Source organism: Vigna umbellata, chromosome 6 (genome assembly GCF_029865625.1).
Source record: "Vigna umbellata cultivar VRB3 chromosome 6, Vumbellata_1.0, whole genome shotgun sequence".
Taxonomy (NCBI): domain Eukaryota; kingdom Viridiplantae; phylum Streptophyta; class Magnoliopsida; order Fabales; family Fabaceae; genus Vigna; species Vigna umbellata.
In genome coordinates this window covers 15,162,522-15,183,404 of record NC_142170.1, presented here as the reverse complement: position 1 = coordinate 15,183,404, position 20,883 = coordinate 15,162,522, and the positions used below count along the sequence as shown (strand labels likewise).

The 20,883-nt window shown below is 33.0% G+C and overlaps 4 protein-coding genes across 4 annotated transcripts; 2 read left to right on the top strand and 2 right to left on the bottom strand.

Moving 5' to 3' along the window:
• Positions 1-130: 130 nt before the first annotated feature.
• On the bottom strand, positions 131-3,091 carry LOC124832198 (PTI1-like tyrosine-protein kinase At3g15890). The gene is made up of 4 exons (XM_047306336.2): positions 2,703-3,091; positions 2,138-2,285; positions 1,140-1,402; positions 131-1,059 (listed from the first exon to the last, which is right to left on the bottom strand). The coding sequence occupies exons 1-4, from the start codon at positions 2,744-2,746 to the stop codon at positions 411-413; spliced, it is 1,104 nt and encodes a 367-aa protein (XP_047162292.2). The 5' UTR covers positions 2,747-3,091; the 3' UTR covers positions 131-410.
• Positions 3,092-6,404: 3,313 nt separating this feature from the next.
• On the bottom strand, positions 6,405-8,303 carry TMM (Leucine-rich repeat (LRR) family protein). The gene has a single exon (XM_047306337.2). The coding sequence runs from the start codon at positions 7,946-7,948 to the stop codon at positions 6,443-6,445; it is 1,506 nt and encodes a 501-aa protein (XP_047162293.1). The 5' UTR covers positions 7,949-8,303; the 3' UTR covers positions 6,405-6,442.
• A 1,403-nt stretch (positions 8,304-9,706) lies between these two features.
• LOC124832201 (SNF1-related protein kinase regulatory subunit gamma-like PV42a) lies at positions 9,707-11,548 on the top strand. Its single transcript, XM_047306338.2, has 3 exons — positions 9,707-10,255; positions 10,408-10,762; positions 10,884-11,548. The coding sequence occupies exons 1-3, from the start codon at positions 9,738-9,740 to the stop codon at positions 11,232-11,234; spliced, it is 1,224 nt and encodes a 407-aa protein (XP_047162294.1). The 5' UTR covers positions 9,707-9,737; the 3' UTR covers positions 11,235-11,548.
• A 5,688-nt stretch (positions 11,549-17,236) lies between these two features.
• On the top strand, positions 17,237-18,332 carry LOC124832187 (pseudo histidine-containing phosphotransfer protein 6-like). The gene is made up of 5 exons (XM_088093425.1): positions 17,237-17,436; positions 17,573-17,703; positions 17,797-17,940; positions 18,096-18,168; positions 18,260-18,332. The coding sequence occupies exons 1-5, from the start codon at positions 17,368-17,370 to the stop codon at positions 18,314-18,316; spliced, it is 474 nt and encodes a 157-aa protein (XP_087949551.1). The 5' UTR covers positions 17,237-17,367; the 3' UTR covers positions 18,317-18,332.
• Positions 18,333-20,883: the final 2,551 nt, after the last annotated feature.

Here is a 20,883-nt window from a genome sequence, read left to right as displayed (position 1 = left end):
AATATATAGTAACGTGGTCGTACGTTTCCCTTATTTTTGCTTATGGGATGACTTTTATTTTTAAGGATGACTATTACAAACAACTATACACAACGGCTCTATACATTATACCCCCGCGAAAAAAAAAGCGTTTCCAAACAAAAGGTTAAAGTTTTTGAGAACTTCACAATGTGTATTTAACAAATTCCTAGTTTCAGATTTTCAGCAACTCCGCATGATTCATAGCTAGCCACATTCATAGTGTGGAAAGGAGAGACATGCAGCCCCCTCTCTAATAAATAGGCGCCCAGCCCAGTCTTCCCTGCACAATTAATAAAAAAAGTAATACAAAAAAAAACGGCATATTCACGCAGAGATTCACAATCTGTATTTAACACATCAAATTCAAAGTTCTATCTCTTTGAAATAGTTCATGGCCCAGTTTTCTCTTCCAACTCAGGTTTTGACTCTTTCTCTTCTGAAATGAAATCGGAACTTCCTTCAGCTGTAAATGTCTCATCATCAGTATGTCCTACAGCTGGAGGGCTTTTAAAGATTTCATTATTTTCCAGATGAATTAACTTATCTTTGGATTCTCCCTTCAGTAGTTCTACCACCTCTAGTATGGTGGGCCTCTTCTCTGGCTGACTCTGAGCACACAATAGCGCAATTAAAACAACTCTTTTAAGCTCTTCCTCCACATAGTTACCCTCCAGCTTTGGATCTGCTAGTTCACTAAACTTCATTTCACAAGCCAAAGGCAGTGCCCAATCATTTATCGATCTCTTTACTGTAGGACTAAGTTTTTCAAGTGGTTTTTTGCCACTAGCAAGTTCTAGAAGAAGAATTCCAAAACTGTAGACATCACAACTCTCGCTTGCTTTACCTAGCATAGCATATTCAGGTGCAAGGTACCCTAGGGTGCCCTTAACTCTTGTAGTCACATGTGTTGCCCCATCAGGGATCAACTTCGCAAAACCAAAATCAGCAACCCGAGCCTGGAAATCTGAATCCAACAACACATTGCTTGCCTTGATATCTCTGTGGATGATGTGTGGTGTTGACTGGTGGTGAAGATATCTGAAAGGAAATAAAATTACAGTATTAATATAGTGATAGAGGTGGAAGAACGTATGGAAAGCCACAATGGCACTACTTACGCAATTCCCTCGGCAGACCCAATTGCGATGTTCATCCGCCGGCTCCAATCAAGAAGGGATTCTGCTGAATGCTGTCCATGAAGATGAGAGAGCAAGCTCAAATTCGGCATGTAATCATACACAATTAACCGTTCCTGACCTTCAGCACAATAGCCACGTAGACTGAGAAGATTCTTGTGACGGACTCTAGCCAATATCTCAACTTCAACAGCAAATTCCATGTCTGCTTTGTTGCTCCAAACTTTCAATCTTTTCACTGCAATCTGCAAGTGTACGCACATAGACTTATATAGAATTGCAAGCAGCCATCATAAGATTTTGGAAGAAGGAAACAGGTTACCAAGTCAGCCATCAGCAGAATTTACAAAAGGTTTGTTTCCAAGTACCAGTTAAAATCGTTTTAAACAGAGATTTTTGCAGCTTTGAAAGTTGATATTTTGTTACATAAAAGCATTATAGAAGCACATCCATCTAGGAGCAGAAATCACACCAGTTCACTTTTATCAGATTTAGACAATAACCATCCTACAAATTAAGGAGGGGGGATCCCATCGAGAAGGTGGCATAATTGTTTTCCATTCACTTACAAATTATTATAAAAAATCTTCTGTACTTGCATTGAATCGCTGAAACAAATAATATCCAGCATAGATCCCAAATGTAAGTTATTTTTCCAATCTAATCATAATTTGATTGAGAGAAGAAAACTAATTCCTCATAATCTGATCCCTCTCAGTGTTACATGTTAAAACCATCTTAAATAAGTAATCTAAAATTAAAAAAGTCAAAAGAAATTTCTTTGTCAGGTCTTACAATCTGTCAAATCAGATCCCACATGCCACTAACACATCGGAGACACACTATTGAGTTAAAGTAACAACATTAACCATTACAAAGAACACAGCAACAATAATCAAAACTAGAACGATCAAGAATAACAATAAACCGAAGCTGATTTGGAAAGATAAAACAAAACTAAAAAAAAAGTAAACCCATACTTGTGATCCATCCCAAAGCTGGCCCCAGTACACACTGCCAAATCCCCCTTCTCCTAGCTTGTTGTCATAGTTGAAATTATTTGTAGCTGAGTGCAATTCTTTCAAAGAAAACACCCGCCATGGAGGCTGCTTCTTCCCTCTTCCTTTGCTGCATTGAAAGAGACAAATATAACCCATCCAACCAAAAAAGCATAATTCACACAAAAGTTTCAATCTAAAACCGCAAGTAAAATACTCCGCACCTAAATATGCTCATAACAAGGATAGACTTGCATGTTATGTTAACTAAGTGATAAGAACAAACTCAATCTCACAACCTTCCAATCACTATTTTCCCTTGACATTTTACCAATCACACTAACGACTTTTAGTAGTTTTGTTGCTTACAGCAGCTTGACTAATACCTAGAATCTGAGCTAAAGCAGATTCCCTCACTATAAATAATTTCCCCAAAAAAAGTAAAAAAATTGAAAGTGAGGTGAGTGACGCAACTATTTATATCTGATCCAAACAATAATAATGATAAAATCATTACAAACTATAGACCACTGAAACATTGTCTTACCGATCCGAACCATTTCCGCAACAAAAGATTGGGCAAAAAGCCATAACCTTCGCTCAAAGCACTCCCCACTGTCTCTGGAACTGAACCTTCTCAATCGACAAGAGAAAAATCAACAAAATCGAAACTTGAAGTTGACCCACCAAAGCAAATCAAGCGCTCTACTCAGAAAGCCGTTACTTTGTGGTATTGTGCTGCTGGTCACAAACAAGTTGGAGAGAAACCGAAGACAAGCTTTTTTCTGGGATGCTGCAAACTTTAGGTTGTGCGAAACTGAAAATCGAAAAGAAAAGGAAAAGAAAAGGAAAAGCTGAGAGCAATCGGTTATTATTGTTTGGCCGATGAGATGGTGTTGGTGTGTAAGCGAAGTCTTCTTTGTTTTTTTTTCTTCCAGCTGTTTGCACATTTCACATTTCAAAACAGAGAAACACGCACGTGGGGTCCATTTTTCTTTTTCTTGGAACAAAATTCGATGTAAAAATTAATTGAAACTGAAATAACAAGATTTAAAAGTATTTGAATTCATGGATTCATCTGCAGTTAAAATTTATATTTAAATTAATAAATTCATTTAGCATTTTTCCTTTTTATAACATAGTTTTGTCTTTTAGTTTATTACTTATTAATATGATGAGAGGGTGATGCAAATAAACTATTTCACATGGAATTCTATCACTAGTTAATTTTTATAAGATAAATATTAATGTCTGAATAACAGTTGTTTTCTTTAATAAATGTTAATTACAAATTTTATTAATGAAGAGTTAAATCTATAACTTTTTTTTATCTCTTTTTTTCACGTTTTATCATCAAACGTATATTTACAAGAGGAATTTTACGAATAATATTATTATTTAAATTATAAAAAGGAATATACTCATTATAATAAAAATAATTCATAATTATTTTAACTTTTTGAAATAGTAAATATTGTAGTCTAACATTTGCAATTATTTTAACTTTTTGTCTCCATCATTCCTAAATTATGCATTGTATAATTAGTTTAAATCAATGAACATTAACATGATTGCATCATATATGAAAGTAACAGGAAAGAAATATCAAAATTTGCTTTTATACTTATACTACGGAAATAAAAAAATTCCTACAATTTCTCATAAGTTATATATATATATATAATTATTTAAATATTTACATTTCATATATATTATTTTCCTGGTACAATGTACGGCCAATCACACTAGTTTTAATACAGTACTGTATACGAAAATTCCTTAACTTTGACATGGGCAATAAATAAATGGTAAAAGTTCCTTCCGGAGTGTACAAGACAAAAACAATGAATTTTCCGGTATGCTTGGCTTAATTTCTCTTATAATTTTTAATAAGACCATAAAAAGGTAAAAATAACATTAAATTTCAAAAATTAAAATTAACTTATAAAAAAATTAAAAATCTAAATTTAAAGAAGTTATAAAATTTCATTTTATCTTATGATAAAGTTAATTTTAATTATAATTTATCTAATGATAAGCAAGTGAAGTTGACAATACATCTAATTTTAAATTATTCTCAAGATATCAAGTTTATATGTTTTCTTTTTATATATTTTCTTATAAAAAAAAACATCGTCGGTGCTCAAAAATAACATTCTTATACACTAACTTTGAAGACCATGTGCGATATTACGTGAGATTAATTTCTTCCATTAAATCTAATACTTGCTAATTTGTATAAGTTTCTTTTACTTATATATATATATTGTAGGAGATAAAAATAAAATTTAAAAACTAACAAATTATACAAACATCTAATGTTAAAATTCTTGTTATTTATTATGTGGTTAAACTTTCTTATTCATGTCTAACTATCATTAACGTAAGGCTTCTTTAACTTGTATTTGTTTTCCCAAAAGTTGTTTTCGGCTGAGTGTAAATATTTTACAGAAAAAATCAGTGAACAACGAATTATATTGGTTAGCTTGTAAAAGATAAAAGTTTGGTATAATAATTGCATTACATAAGATTGGTATTTAGTGAATATTAAATTGCACTAGTTGGAGAGTTGGAGAGTACTTGTCTTGGTAAAGTGAAGTGACACATAATTGAGTGTGATGAGTAAGCATAAAAGGACCCAATGTTTTGGCAGCTATACTTGTCACACTTTTGCTAGAGAATAAAAACATTAATATATTCTATGGTATTGATCGAGTAGCCTAGATCAACGTATTGGACATCGAATGGTTACAAAAACACATAAAAACTTTATTCATAATTAAGTTTAAGATAAAGTATATTTATCACGTTGGACAATGATTAAAGTTCGTATCGAAACTTATAAATACGAGTATGAGGTATAACACAGATGATTCTTTTTTATTTTGAATTTAAGATTTTAATGTGTTAAATGAATAATTGGATTACTAATTTTAGCATCGAAATATTTGTGTCAGAAACATTCTCGGCTTGAAACTGAAATATAAAATACTTACAAAAGTAATAGCCAAAACTAAAAAAGGACCTAGAAAATTTTTTGTGAAAAATGTTTTAATTGTGATTTCTAACCCAACACCCAAAATAATTATTGTAACAAATATTTTAGCAATACACTCAAAACTTAATTAAACATACGAAAGTATATTTAATTAACTTTACAGATAAAGTATATTTATCATATATTGAACTATGATTATAGTTATGTTAATTAAAAGTTAATATCGAAACCTGCAAATACGAGTATGAGGTAAAAGATAAATGATTTATTTTATTGTGAATTTAAAATTTAACGTGTTAACCAAATAGTTTAACTACTAATTTTAGCGTCGAAATATTTTTGAGAGGTAAAATCTCACACAACTTAAAAGTAGAATATAAAAAGCATGAAAAAATAATAACCAAAAAACTGATTAATTGTGATTTCTAATTGTAAAAAAAATGTTTCAATTGTGATTTCTAACCCACACCTAAAATAATTAACGTAAGAAATATTTGAGCAATACGAAAGTATAAATACAACATAATAAATATGTATATTTCTTTCTATACATATTTGAATACTGTAAGATATACGTATTCCTTGCACTAAAGTTAACTCTCATTAGGTGGGATCCTTTACGTTCATATACTCATACTCACGTGGTTAATGTAATTTCCAAAAAACTGCAATAAAAATATCATAGTATTCAGAAAAAATTGTATATAGTGGCAGGGATTATTAGGTTATGTCTGTATAATATAATATGATTTTGTTAATTAGGTTGGACTATGATGATTCAATGATTGATGTGTGTCAGGGCTGCGACTTGTCCTCCAACACATCCTCAAATGAGTTGTCATATAATTCTTTAAACTAATTAATAATACTTCAAATTATCAACACCAACCATATTTCAAACCAAATTTTTAATCAGGTTATTTTCAGTTATAAGAATAACGAATTGTTTTCTTTTATAATATAACGATATATCTATACTAAAAATTAAAGAAAATATTAATAAAAATGAAAATTTCATAAGACTTATTTATTAAATTGCAGATTGTGAAATCACCTTACAAGTTATTCGATTCAATGAAATCCATAAAAATTAAACTCATTGGTGAAATAGAAATGTTGCCATTGCTGTATTTAAAATTTTACATATTGTGTAGTTTAATATTTTTGGTAAGATTTTATGTTTAAAATGTGTTTGGATGAATTATTTTTTATATAATTAGCAATGTTTAACGGACTTGTAGGAGAAATATATTGCTATAAGAAATTTGAAGTATAGTGCTATAATTAATTTATTTATTTACGTACAAGAAAATGATAATAAATAGAAGAAAAGTGGGTAGTGGGAGTGATGGTGTAGGAGGTTTGATAGCATGTGATGTGAAATGTGATGGTGTTGGTGTTGGGAAAGACATGGAGTTTTGGGTGAGTGATGAAAGATGTTGTTGGTGTGTGGTAACGGAAGCTGGAGCCGTAGATTCTGTGTCACACGAATCAATACCTAAATCAAAGGTGGAGTCCATCGTATCTCCCATACCACTGCGTGCATCGTAACAAAGCCCTGAGTTATTGTTCAGTTTCAGCTTTCTTTTCATCCTCCAAACCATTTCTCTCTCGAATGGCACCGGCCCACTAAGCCCATTATCGTTCAGCCTGAGTTCACTAAGGTTTCTCAAAGCCCCAAAACTCCTCGGAATTGACCCATTCAAGTGGTTCCCATCGAGATGAAGCACGCGAAGGTTTTGCAACTTCCCCAGTGATTCCGGCACCGGCCCATGCAAATTCATGTTCGACAAAATAACAATCATCAGGGCTTTCATACCATCAAACCCATCACTGGGTATCGTAGTCAAGCCCATTGGGTTTCCTTTGAGGATCAAAGCCTGAAGCGAACTTAGGCTTTTGATCGACTCAGGAAATGGGCCTTGCAGACGGTTGTGGCTTAAATCCAAAAGCATAAGGTCTTTCAGGATCATGGGCTTCTCCGGCAACGGGCCCACAAGCCGGTTGCGGCTGCAATCCAATTTGATGAGAGAGTGACAGTCCCATAGAGAAGAAGGAATTGGGCCCATCAGAAGATTCTGGCTGAGGTCCAACACGTTCAAAGAGGGGAATGTGAAACCGGGTATGGAATCGGTTAATTTGTTGGCGCTCAAATCCAAAGATGTTAAACCCGTGATCCGGCCCAATGAGAGGGGAATGGAGCCGTTGAGGTTGTTTTTGTGAAGGTCAAGGACCTTCAAACGTGTAAGATTGCCTAATTCAACGGGAATGGGCCCAATGTGGCCGTTTTCTCTGAGGACCAATGTTTGCAAGGTTGGGCCCAACAGGCCCAAGAAGGATGGGATGGGCTGAGGGTTGTAACTGAAGCAACGGTAAAAGAACAAGGTCTTGAGGTGGGGGAGGCGTGTGATGGAGGGGGAGATAACGGAGCGGGTCGGGTCGCATGTCGGAAAAGCGGTGTCGTCGGAGAGTGCTCCGAACGAAAGGGACACCACGTGGAAAACGTTGGCCTTGTCGGGCATGCACTCGATGCCGTGCCAGCGACCGCGGCACACGTCGGGGATGTCGGTGGCCCAGTCGTTTCCGGTGGCTATCATGATATCGTACACCGCCTCTTGCTCTCGCCTATCCGTTCGGGCCCCGTCTTGGTTCATGGAAAACCCCGTTTGTGGACCATCTACCAGGGTTGACGGGACGCCGGAATCTGACATGATCACCGTGAACGCCGTTACATGAGACGGCAAAAACAACGTGCAACGTAGTACTTGTAGGAACAGAAGAAGACAGAGAGTCATTTTTTATGGTATGTGTGACGATGATACTGAAATTGATGTTTTTGGGTTGGTTTTTTTTATAGACGGTGGATCCATGTTAATGAATGGGGTGAGTGTGAGTAGTTATGTTTTTTACTATTTAAATGCGAAGTTGGTGATTTGCCTGGAGTGGAGTAATGTGTGCTCACGAGAAAGGACGTTAGTGTTATAAATGGTGTAGGGGATGGAGAATTTGAGCATTTATGTCGGTCACGAGATCTACACCCTTGTACTATAGGGATCTCTAATGGCTTTTAACGTTGTCCCATTCTGTTCAAGCTATGTGCTTTCTATTTCACCTTCGCTTCACTTAACAAATATTGGGAATAAAACTCGAGTTCTTTACCACTGTTCTAATTTAAGACTCTGTTTTTTCACACCAACTTTGGTACACAATACTTAAGTTTTGCATGATTCGGTGGAACATATAAAGATAGACCGAATTGGTGGGATGTGTGTTTTTATCTCGTAGTTCATTATCCAAAAGAAAACAAGGAAATGGAAATGATAGGATTGTATAAAAAATAATATATAGATCAAGTTATTGGAAAACTTTGGTATGTTCTGTTCTCTTTTTGCAGAGTTCATGGGATTGTTTTCTCTTGCAACATAAACTGAGTAATAAAGCTGCCATTGCATGATGTAAGAGCACAAAATGTTAATGAAAAACAAAAATTTAAACTTTATGTTATGCCGACTAAAAGGTTGTGCACCGGAAAGCCTATAGTACGTGTTCCGTAAGAACACAAAAAATTCCATACAGGTGTCACCATTCATGGGCATTTGCTGAGTCATCTTGTATCGTATCACAGGTGGCAAGAGCAGACATGCATGCACAATATTGTGAATCTCACAACACCACACGTATAAACGCCATCAAAACAAAAATGAATTTCACCAATTGTTGGAAGTCCCACATCGACTAGAGATAAGGCCAAATTATAATATATAAGTGAGGTGCAAACCTCACCCTACAAGCCGGTTTTGTGGGGTTGAGTTAGGCTTAAAAACCCACTTTCTAATATGGTATCAGAGCCATGGTTAGTGCCTATCCTAGCGAGTTCTAAGTGGACATTCTATTCTTCTATTCCACCCGCTATCGGGCCGTTATCGGACCACCCAATTTCTACTATCACGCACGAGATGTCTATACCTCGACGTGAAGGGGGTGTGTTGGAAGTCCCACATCGACTAGAGATAAGGCCAAATTATAATATATAAGTGAGGTGCAAACCTCACCCTACAAGCCGGTTTTGTGGGGTTGAGTTAGGCTTAAAACCCACTTTCTAATATGGTATCAGAGCCATGGTTAGTGCCTATCCTAGCGAGTTCTAAGTGGACATTCTATTCTTCTATTCCACCCGCTATCGGGCCGTTCATCGACTAGAGATAAGGCCAAATTATAATATATAAGTGAGGTGCAAACCTCACCCTACAAGCCGGTTTTGTGGGGTTGAGTTAGGCTTAAAACCCACTTTCTAATATGGTATCAGAGCCATGGTTAGTGCCTATCCTAGCGAGTTCTAAGTGGACATTCTATTCTTCTATTCCACCCGCTATCGGGCCGTTATCGGACCACCCAATTTCTACTATCACGCACGAGATGTCAAATTAATATATAAGTGAGGTGCAAACCTCACCCTACAAGCCGGTTTTGTGGGGTTGAGTTAGGCTTAAAAACCCACTTTCTAATACCAATAACTTCATATGTATATATATATATATACCTAACCTACTGCTTTTAAAAAAAATCTTAAAAAACAAATCTTTGATGCTTGTTCCATATTTTCCCATTGATACCAATCTGTTGTTTTGTGGCAGAAGGAAAATCGAAGCTATGCAGGAGGTGAAAGAAGCGAAACGCGGTGGTGGAGCCACCATGCAACAAAGTGGAAGTGTGAGACTAAAGGAGAAGACGGTGAAGGACATGATGGTGGACAGGAAGAGGCTGGTGGAGGTGCCGTACACGGCGTCGCTGGCCCAAACAATGAATACTCTGGTCGCGAACAAGATTGTGGCGGTGCCGGTGGCTGCGCCGCCCGGGCAGTGGATCGGAGCCGGAGGGTCTATGATCGTAGAGTCCGATAAGCAAACCGGTGCCGTAAGGAAACATTATATAGGAATGGTGACCATGCTTGATATTGTCGCCCACATAGCTGGTGATGACCACTTGAGTGGTGGTGATAATATTACCCAAGACCTTGATCAAAGGATGTCTGACCCTGTTTCCTCCATCATTGGTCACTCCTTTGAAGGCCTTAGCTTGTGGACTCTCAATCCTAATACCAGGTTAATTAACTTGCTAACCTTTCTTTTATCACCTCTACCAACACAAAACAAAAAACAAAACCTCTGTATATTATGTGTTGTTCTGATTTAATTTTTGGGTTTGATTACTATGAAGAGTTTGATTGTTTAGTTATTCTTGCATGATGTATTAGTATGTTAGACTGTATGGAAGTGTTCAGCAAAGGGGTGCATCGTGCTATGGTACCGGTTGATGGCCAGGAAGAGAACGTGGCATCTGGGGCGGAGCTTGCAGAGTCTGCTTCTAGCTACCAAATACTGACTCAGATGGATATGCTCAAGTTCTTGCATGGTCGTGCTGCTGAACTACACAGCATTTTATCACGTTCTGTTCAGGATTTGGGGGCTGACACTGTACAGATTTATGCCATCACTGATCGCACAAAACTTGGTTATGCCATAAAGTGCTTAAAGGCAGCTATGTTAAACGCTGTTCCTATTGTTAGAGCTAGTGATGTCGGTCAAGATGATCACAAGCAGCTTATAAATGCAAGTTTAATCACTTCTCTCCGTGCCCTTTTCGTATCGTTGATATTGCTGTCTTAGAAATGACAGAAAGGGAGTTGAATGTTATGTTATGCTCATAATTTTTGTGTCATGATTTTTGCAGGGAAGATGCAGGAAGCTTATTGGTACATTTTCTGCAACTGATTTGAGGGGATGCCACATAACCTCGCTGAAATCATGGTTGGGAATAAGTGCATTAGCATTCACTGAAGAAGTTGAATCCAGTCCATTGTACAGTGAGTCAGACATGCAGAATAGAGGGTCCTCCAGAAGGGAGCTTGTGACCTGCTATGCTGAATCACCTTTGTCTGAGGTAATTGAGAAGGCAGTGACTAATCATGTTCATCGAGTTTGGGTGGTTGATCAAGAGGGTTTGCTCGTGGGGGTTGTGTCCCTTACAGATGTAATTAGAGTTATAAGGCATTCTCTGCTATCAGATTCGAATGATCAGTGACTCTGCAACAAAACTGTGTCAAGTTGAAGTATTGCTCAATCAAAAACACTGTCATGAGGATTGAGCAATTTTGTACTAATTAGACTTCTTTAAGTTTTGAAAGGGTGTTTGGTTAGTCTGCATACTAAATTTGAGAGAATTCTGGTGTGAAAGAAGAATATTTCAGGAAATTCATTGAGAAAATATTAGAGTTTGAAGAAGTAAGAATATTTGAAGAAATGAAATAATATTATCAGTAGGCAATTACATATCAACAACAATATCATGATATTCTGAAGAGGATTTGAGTTAATATATTTTAATTAGTCCTAAAATTACATTTGTTTTTCATAAGTAGAATCTATTATATCCCATAAGGAAAATTAGTGACGGATATTTAATTATAAATAAATAAAATTAGTGACTGAAATTTAATAAAAAATAATAATTCAGGAATTCAATAAAAAACAACAACTCTTAATTAAAAGATTAAGTATAACTTGAAAAATATCCGTTTTGTAAACTAGTATATTTATACAATTGTTGGTGTTGTGAAGGATTAGTAGTAAAAGTATTATTCTACTTTGATGTGATCATATTTCCGTTCATCAATTTTCTTTGTAATTTTCAATTTAACCAGGTGATGTAGGATTTGTTTATCAAAATTTTGTTTAGTTTTCTTTATATTTTATTTTTCATATTTTGAATTTTTATCAAGACTTCATTTATTGTAATTTAGAATTAGAAAGTAGAATTCATGTTTTTCACAATTTGTATTCATTGTAGACACATAAAACACCTTTAAAACGTAACTAACCCGTGTGAATATGTGGTATTTAATTCTGACAATCTTTTTGCATTCTTATTGTTATGCAAATAAAGTTTAATAATGTACGATTAACTTTATATTTGAGCAGAAATAAACACATAAAAAGCTTGAGATCTAATATTTAAACATCATAGAATTAAGGAAACATTACGATGAATGAACACGCGCAGGAGGGTCTAAATTAGCAACAGAATAATCTCGGAAGAAGCAAACAGAAAGTGAAAGAAAGGGAGTGGGTATCTATCTGTGTGAAAAAGGTAAACAAGAGAACAGCATGAAGTTAAAAACATTGAAGACAACAACAACCTCGAGCTTTGAAACAACCTTTTTTCATTATCTTTCTTTCCAAAACTTAATCACCATAACCTAATGCTGTGGCATAAATTATTTGAAAATGAACAGAGTGAAAAAATGCAGTATTTTTTAACTCCAGCTCCTAGAGAACAAAGAACTCGTTTGGCATTTCGAAACCAAAAAGGAAATGAAACAAAAATGATAAGAAGAAAGGCAAAAGACAGATATTGGTTGTTGCAATAATGGTCACTGTAAATAAGCACGGGAGAGCAAAAAGTTAACACGATTATGAAGTCTATGAACTGAGGTTAACCATTGTTTATCAATTTAGTTTTCCAACACTAAAAATATATGAATTTAGTTATTTAAACTAAATTTTATTAGTTTTATTTGATGTTTAAAACGTGTTTAATAATAGTATTTTGATTTTTTATATTATTTGATACATTTTTATTTTAATATTAACTGTGAAACGTATTTAAAATATCAAATAAATTTAAAAAAATTCAGTTAAAATAACTAAATTTATGTGTCATTCTAAAAATGAGAAAATAAATGGATAGAAAACATTAATTTTAACTTTTACTAAAAGTGAAAAAATCAAAACATATTTAAACTTTTTAATATTTTCAATATTGATGTGATGGTTTAAAGATATCACTGGACCCATATAGTTTTATAAGAATAAAATGATAATGAAATTCAAATTTAAGAGACAAAATTTTAAACAGTCATTAATTATAACTATATCATTAACTTTTGAAGTTTTAGTTTTAAAAGAGATAATACTTTAAATAATCATTAATCTTAATTATATCACCTGATCAACTTTTGAGATCTCGTTCCAACTAAAAACAGTAATCAATACATGAAGGTATGCTAAATCACATAATATAGAACTCGGATATTTTGGAATATACTCATAGCCATGTGGATATAATGAACCAGTAGTCTTCTAATTATGACTTAATAGAAATTAGTAATAATAATTAAAAAGGTTGCTCTTTCACCATGGTTTTCTTGACCATATAATTATGAAAGTTTGTTTTGATGGGAAAAGAAATTATCAGTAACGATGTATGAGCTAATTAATAATTGGGAAAAGAGTTCAGAAAACCAACAACATAAATTATTTGGTGCATGTTACTATATATAATCTACTGCAAACAACATGAGATAAAGACTTTATTGGGCAATTAAGTAGGAGTTGTTTGCTTACGTCAGTTGATTATGAACAAAGTATGCCTTTCGAGGAATCTATAAATAATAGAAACGAACATGCATGATTCTCAGTATAGCACTATAAAACAAGGTTAAAGTAGGCCTTAACCCATGCCGAAGATTGGTAGTAGTAATTTGTATTCACACTGTACGGTTATTAAAGTGCATGTGTGAGACAAAAAAAATAAAAGTATGCTATGCTCTTCACTCGTGTTTCACCTTTAATAAGCTCAAAATTACTGAAATGCTAGACACAAAGCCATACAAGAACTGCAAATTCTCTAAATAATTTATTAATAGTGATATTTTTTACGATACAAGTATCTTTAGATGAAGATGATTATGTTTAAATTGGATATGTAAACTTAAAGCTGAAAAAATAAATAATGATTAATCTCTAGTTATTGTTGCTGTCACCATAATCCTGTGATTTCATATTTAAACTCTCACTTTCTTAAATTATGTAAAAAAAACATATTTAATTATTTAAAACATATAATACAAGTTGTTTTTGGACGGAGGTTATGTCTTTTTCACAAATTATTTATAAGTTTCAAGTTTAAGTTAAAGTTTAGTCTTCAGTTATTGTACCGTTGCTGAGTCAGATATTCCGTACAAAAAATACTAATGTTAAAGTTAGTATTTGTCTGAATTTTGTGACAATAAATGTATAGTAAAAATAATGGGTTAAATATGTTTTTAGTCCCTAAACTATTGGCCGTTTCTGGTTTTCGTCCATCTTTCAAAGTAAGGTACAATTTGGTCCTCATTCTTTTCGAAACGTTCGTTTTAGTCCTTGAAAACTAAACACTGTTTAAAAATTTGGTCCTTATTTAGCAACAAATGAGGACTAAAACCAAAATTCCGAGGACTAAAATGAACGTTTCGAAAAGAATGAGGACCAAATTGTACCTTAATTTGAAAGAGGGACGAAAACCAGAAACGACTAATAGTTTAGGGACTAAAAACATATTTAACCCTAAAAATAATTAACTATTCAGGATGAACTTCTTATTAATACTAGTTTAATTGCAATCCAAACATTAATGATTTAGTTTAGGGTTAATGTAATTATTTTCATTGTTAATATACGTCGTTCGAACAACCAATCCATCGCTTATTTAGCACGGGATTAAAAGGTTCGTGTGACTAACCGGACGGGGTTATACGGTATATAAATGAAATTTATAGAGTTATATTTATTATAGAGTAATTGTTATAATAAATTGTAAGTAAATTATAATAAAAAAAAAAAGACTTGGTTACTATATTTCTTACTATTGTAAGTAAAAATAATTATTGAATGGAGAAGAGCTAATAATAAGTGTGGTCCTAATAGTGATTGGGTGATAAAATAATAAGAGCAGAACCTATAATCTTGTGCTTGATTCCCAGGCGTGTGAAGTGGGTGTCAGAAGAAGGAGTATAGTTTGGTGTTTAGGCCATGACGAGAGAAAAGTCTATACATTCATTCATGCTGTGTTTGCTATGCACTGCATATACAGTAAGGATTTTTTTAATAATTTTTTTACAATAAATTATATATTATTATTTTATTGGTTAGTATGTAAAACAGACTAATCACAACTTATTATTGTCAAAAAAAATTGTTAAAAGAATATTTTTTTATACAGTAAACCACTTCCTTAAAATGACAAAATTCCCATATTCTCTTATTCAACCGCGTGCCAACCTTAACAAAACTTTCCACTCCAACACCTCACATTAAAATACAATACAACCTTTATGCATATATATTAACACAATTTTTTACTTAAAAGTAATTTGTGAGTATAAATTTACATTAGATAAAAGAAAACCCAATACATCAATATTTTACGTTAAAAATAGTCTCAATTCATCGTATGAGTTTGATTCAAATCACATTTTTATAATTTCTCCTTTTTAAACTATTTAAAAGAAATAACTCATTAATTATAACGGTTTTTTTCATTTTCGATTAAAAGTGACGTGTATAATATTTTTATAATAAAATGACTAATAATATGTTAACACAAATTTTTCAATAATATTTTAATATAATGCATATGTTATTTTCTCATTAAATTTATAGTACATCAACATAATAATAAATAAATAATGAATTGGTAAGAACATGATATATATATATATATATATATTGTAAAAATGTTATTTGTTTCTGCTCATGGGGAAAACTCCTGCGGCCTCCGTTCGGAAATATTTCTCCTCTACCGATTGGTCCTTCGTCCTTCGCCTTTCTTATGCTCGCTCTCCGTATAAGTGGAGTGACCTGCAGGAAACACTCTAACGCTCAAGTCAGAATTGGTCTTTGCAGGTCCAAGTAAAAAACAGAGAGTTTACCTTCTCCTTCGATTGTTATTTATATGCTTTGAGAGAATATTACCCATTAATTTACCTCTTAATGGCTTTCAATGCTAATCTTAAATACTCGACAACGATCGTTATCTCATTAATTACACATTCATGAGCATTCAACCACTGTCTCCAGCAAACAGTTTTAGGGGCCCGCCCGATCGGACATATTAGACTTGAGAAACCCGATCGGACATATTAGACTTGAGAGACCCGATCAGACATATTAGACTTGAGAGACCACACCGGACATATCTGAACACGCCCGGTCGGTTACTCCGCCCTCAGTAGTAACATTATTAAAAAATATGTAAAATATCTTTTTTTTAATAAAATATCCTATAAAAATAAAGGAAAATGTTTTTTTACAACCGCTTGTGTGATAGCTTGTGATTGGTCTGTTTTAGATATACAAACCAATAAAATAGTGACAAAATCTATTGTCAAAAAATTGTTAAGATACCGAAATCAAAACAAAAGTCAATTTCAAACGAAGTAAACTTTTAATAGACACTGCAAAAATAGCCTAATACTAACCTCAATCTTTTGAACTTTGATTAAAAATTCAAGTTAAAAAATGTCACTAACATAAATCAGTATAATTAAAGAAAATTTTCTTTTAACAATTTCTTTATAATAATTTATGTGGTATGTGATTAGTCCTAGGACAAATAAAATATCAATAGTTTACTGTTAAACAATTGTTAAAAAAAAGTTGTTAACTGAATCCACAGTTAAAATAGTGACAGCAACGAAGTTATAGCAGGTGGAGCAGCAGGCAGGTGTGAGGTGAATGGAGCATTTTAGTGGAAAGATGTGAAGTGAGGTGAGAAGGGAACAGAAGGAGAAGAATTGCAGTTTGAAACACTGCCTGGGGCAATGGCCTTGAATTGGTAGGGTAGATACCCCACATTCATCTCGATTACTCCAATTCACCTCCATGCCTTCCTTCCTTTCTATATTTTAATTAACACCCACACCCCAAAACTCACTCTCACTCAACTTAACTCATCAATGCCATCATTAATTACTACTTTCATAGGACTATTAAAACAAGTTTTAAATAATTTCAAAAATGGTTAAAGATATTATTTAAGGAATTAGAAAGCATGTTTTATATTATATGTATTGATTTCTTAACCAATATATTCTAATCATAATATACTAATGAGAAACAACTTTCCACAATACATTTATTTATAATCTCTTAATGATTCACAAGTTCATGAGTTATTACTAATTTTGTGGTAGAAGAACGTTTGCCTTTAAATAGGAGTATTGGCATTCCCGTGACAACAATAGAAGCTGGAGTGTGTGAGTGAGTGAGTATTTGTGTCCCTTGTTCTTCTTGGTCTTGGTGTCAATAAGTTATACTGTTACAGTGCCGCCTGCTGCTTGATCTTCCATTGCATACGGTGGTTTAATCAATTCGCCAAAACGGGTCTCCCTCTGTGGATGCTTGGTTTCGGTGCGGACCTCTTGTGGGCCGACATGAACCGTCTTCTTGCTTTTCTTTTCCACCAGGTATATATCATATATGCTTCCTATACATACAACATTAAAAACATTCTATTATATGTGTTAATTAACAGTCTTATGATAAGATCGATTTACAAATGTTTGGTCTGATTCGATTCCGTGTATGCATGTATACATGCAGGGAGTGTTGGATGAGCAATTTTTGCAGCTTCAACAGCTGCAAGATGAGGCCTCCCCAAACTTCGTCTCTGAGGTTGTCAACATTTATTTTCACGAATCCGAGAAGCTGCTCAACAATCTCAGAGGATTGCTGTATGTAATTAATCTTCTTCTTCTTCTTCTTTGCTCGTTTGGATTAGTTATGTTATGAACTCTCCTTGTTAAATTGATTTCTGCATGTCGCAGAATGGAAAGGGAGTTATCAGATTACAAGAAAATGGGAATCCATTTGAATCAGTTCATGGGAAGCAGCTCAAGCATCGGTGCCAAGAGAGTCACAAACATTTGCGTTGCCTTTCGTGCTGCTACAGACCAGAGCAACCGTGCAGGGTACATACATACACCTAACTCTCCCTCTCGAGATTCGTGTTCTTTTTCTCTACCCGATAAATAATCAAGTCTTGAATAAACGATTGCATTAAATTTAAATAAACTCTGATTGTTGATATATAGTTTATTGAAACTGCCCACGTGCCATATTGCAGATGCTTGCGAGCGTTGGAGATGCTGGAGCATGAATACTGCTATCTCAAGAACAAGTTGCATGAATTGTTCCAAGTAAGTTGCATTGCATTCGAAGGTTTTAATGCTACGACTGAGATTTCATACTAAGTTACACTGTACCCTATATTTCTATGGTTTCATGCAGATAGAGCAGCAACGTGCTTTGGTAGCTGGAGTGAGATACCCTGTGCAGAACCAATAATTCAACTGAATTGGTGGAACAAATATATATATATATATATATATATATATATATATATATATATATATATATATATATATATATATATATATATCTGAATGATTTTGTCTTCCCTTTTGGCCTTTGCTTTGCTTTTTCTTCTCTTTTGTAGCTTTGCAAGGCTAAAGGCACGCCTTTCTAGCTAGTTGTTTTAGAGACAAACCACGAGACAGTTAAATATCTATCTATCTATAAATCTATCTATCTATATATATATATATATATATATATATATATATATATATATATATATAAAACTAGGTTATGTGGGGAATAGGAAGAAACTATAAGGATGATCATGACCTTGGGTATTTGAATTTTCTTGTACGTAAATGGTGGTATCATGCAAGCTCTTGTAGTTTACGTCGTTTAACTTTTGAATGAAAATTCATTAGTGAAATTCGATTAATTTTATGTTAACTTTTTATACATGAATTTGATCTAATTGTATAAAAAGAAAAATTTATTTCGTAATTAAAGTCTTTCATTTTCCCTTGCAATCCCTTCAATTATTTTCTTTTAGTAAAGAATTTTGTAATGTGAGAGAAGCAAAATAGCTTAGGGAATGTACGTCAATTCTCTTAGCTTGGTTCTTGAGAAGAAAATGAACATATATACGTTTTTAAAATCTCTTAAATTTAAAGGAAAAAACATGAGAATTTTTTAAGTCGCGTTTGATTTACTAAATTATTTTTATTTATTTATTTTTTATCTTTTGAAAACGGTTCTATTTGGTTTCATCTATTATTTTTGTTTGAATTACTAGTCTTTCTTTTCACATCGTCCTAAGTTTAGTATGATTTTCAACTGCAAGACCAAAATCATCGTTATGTATTTTGTCAATGTAGAAAAATAACGTGAAATGACATTAACAAGTTTTAAGATTAGAAAATCGATTGATGAGTTTGGAAAAAGTGATAGTTTGGTGGGATCAAACAACGGAAAATAAAGGACTCTAATAGTTGCTTCTTATGAAAACATATAAATAAAATAGAAAATGAAAGTAATTTTGTTTCCAAAATTTGTCTTATTTTTAAATCATTTACATATAAAGTGTTTTTCAATTTTCAACCAAACATTAAAATTAAAAGTGAAAGCATTCATACCATTTTTCAGTTTTTCTATTTTCTCATTTCATATTTAATTTATAACGTCTATATCTGTTTTTCTTTTCTTATTTAAACTAATAAAATTCATACGCTGAAAAAAAAATTAATAAATTAATTATATTTAAACTTGCCATCAAACACAAAAGTTGATGTCTCATGGAGCCCAGCAAGTAGGCCCATCACCAACAACTCCGTGTTTGGATTACACGACACACCACCTTTTTTTGTCCACACCACACTTTCCGTAACCGACCCAATACCAAAGAAAAATCAACTTTTTGACTTAAAGATACCTCAAATAAACAAATATTAATACCTTTAAATGTGGCAAATATTTGTTCACTCATCCATCTCAATATAGTTTCAAAAAAGGAAAATAGTTATTAAACATTTAAATTAAATAATTTGCGTGTTTTACTAAAAATAAACTTACTTTTGGAAAGCTTTACTAATTTACCAGTGGTTTCCAGATACGATTTTGCTTGACTTGAAGAGTATGAATCGAATGAAAATAGTTATATTCGATTATCGTGCCAAATAAATTCGTAAGAATCGTACCACGAATCAATCCTAGAAAGAAAAAGAATGATATACGTTTTTTTTTTAATTTTAATATTATAAGTAAGTCGATTACTAATAAAAATATACGTAAAAGACATCTATCTTCTGTTTATAAAGATAGGAGGAAACTTGGTTAGCCAATTGAAAGCCGCCACGTAAAGATAGGTTAAGTTATGATACTAAAAATATATTAAAATCAATTAACCAATTAGAAGCCAACACGTCAAATGAAGTTAGTAAAAATACAGGTTACTAACTTTTGAAACAGATATTTTTTTTGGTAAGGTACGTGCATGATATTGGACATTTTTGTAGTAATAAAAAAAATTAATTTGTCATCCTATAAATGTGTGGAGGTAGAGAATCATATTCAAATACTCTTTCATATTTTTCTTTGAGATATTTAGTGTTATTTTTGATATTTTTAGTCAAATTCTTTTAGATTTTTAATGTTTATGCTTCAAACTGTGTAGACGAATAATTGTGAAAGACAGTTCGATACTCAAATTAGTTAGTAATTTAGTCGATCAATTATCACACTAAAGTTTTAAATTCATAACAAAAGCAATCAGTTACCTCCTTATTTTATATTTGTATGTATAGATTTTGAAATAAACAATTATCTTTATTAGTGACCGATGGTCTCAATGTTGATTCATACTTTTGTCTTAGTATTGACCGATGCAGATATATGACCGATAAGGATTACTCAGTCTTAATTCATCATTCAAATCTGAAATTATTTTTTGATTACATCAGAAACATTTAAATAATTTAATTTAGTTTTTAAACAAAATATGAAGTAATTTCAAAGGAAGAAAAATCATGAAATATATTTTACTTATAAATGTTTTCAGT

What these genes read in the sequence shown, in the direction of transcription:
- LOC124832201 (XM_047306338.2), top strand. Translation starts at nt 9,738, where the DNA reads ATGCTTGTTCCATATTTTCCCATTGATACCAATCTGTTGTTTTGTGGC. An exon ending in ACTCTCAATCCTAATACCAG is followed by an intron (nt 10,256 to 10,407) that starts GTTAATTAACTT and finishes ATGATGTATTAG; the next exon opens with TATGTTAGACTGTATGGAAG. An exon ending in ATCACAAGCAGCTTATAAAT is followed by an intron (nt 10,763 to 10,883) that starts GCAAGTTTAATC and finishes TGATTTTTGCAG; the next exon opens with GGAAGATGCAGGAAGCTTAT.
- LOC124832187 (XM_088093425.1), top strand. Translation starts at nt 17,368, where the DNA reads ATGCTTGGTTTCGGTGCGGACCTCTTGTGGGCCGACATGAACCGTCTT. An exon ending in AACAATCTCAGAGGATTGCT is followed by an intron (nt 17,704 to 17,796) that starts GTATGTAATTAA and finishes TGCATGTCGCAG; the next exon opens with AATGGAAAGGGAGTTATCAG. An exon ending in AGTTGCATGAATTGTTCCAA is followed by an intron (nt 18,169 to 18,259) that starts GTAAGTTGCATT and finishes GGTTTCATGCAG; the next exon opens with ATAGAGCAGCAACGTGCTTT.
- TMM (XM_047306337.2), bottom strand. Translation starts at nt 7,948, where the DNA reads ATGACTCTCTGTCTTCTTCTGTTCCTACAAGTACTACGTTGCACGTTG.
- LOC124832198 (XM_047306336.2), bottom strand. Translation starts at nt 2,746, where the DNA reads ATGGCTTTTTGCCCAATCTTTTGTTGCGGAAATGGTTCGGATCG. An exon ending in TGCGGAAATGGTTCGGATCG is followed by an intron (nt 2,286 to 2,702) that starts GTAAGACAATGT and finishes CTTTCAATGCAG; the next exon opens with CAAAGGAAGAGGGAAGAAGC. An exon ending in GGGTCTGCCGAGGGAATTGC is followed by an intron (nt 1,060 to 1,139) that starts GTAAGTAGTGCC and finishes ATTTCCTTTCAG; the next exon opens with ATATCTTCACCACCAGTCAA.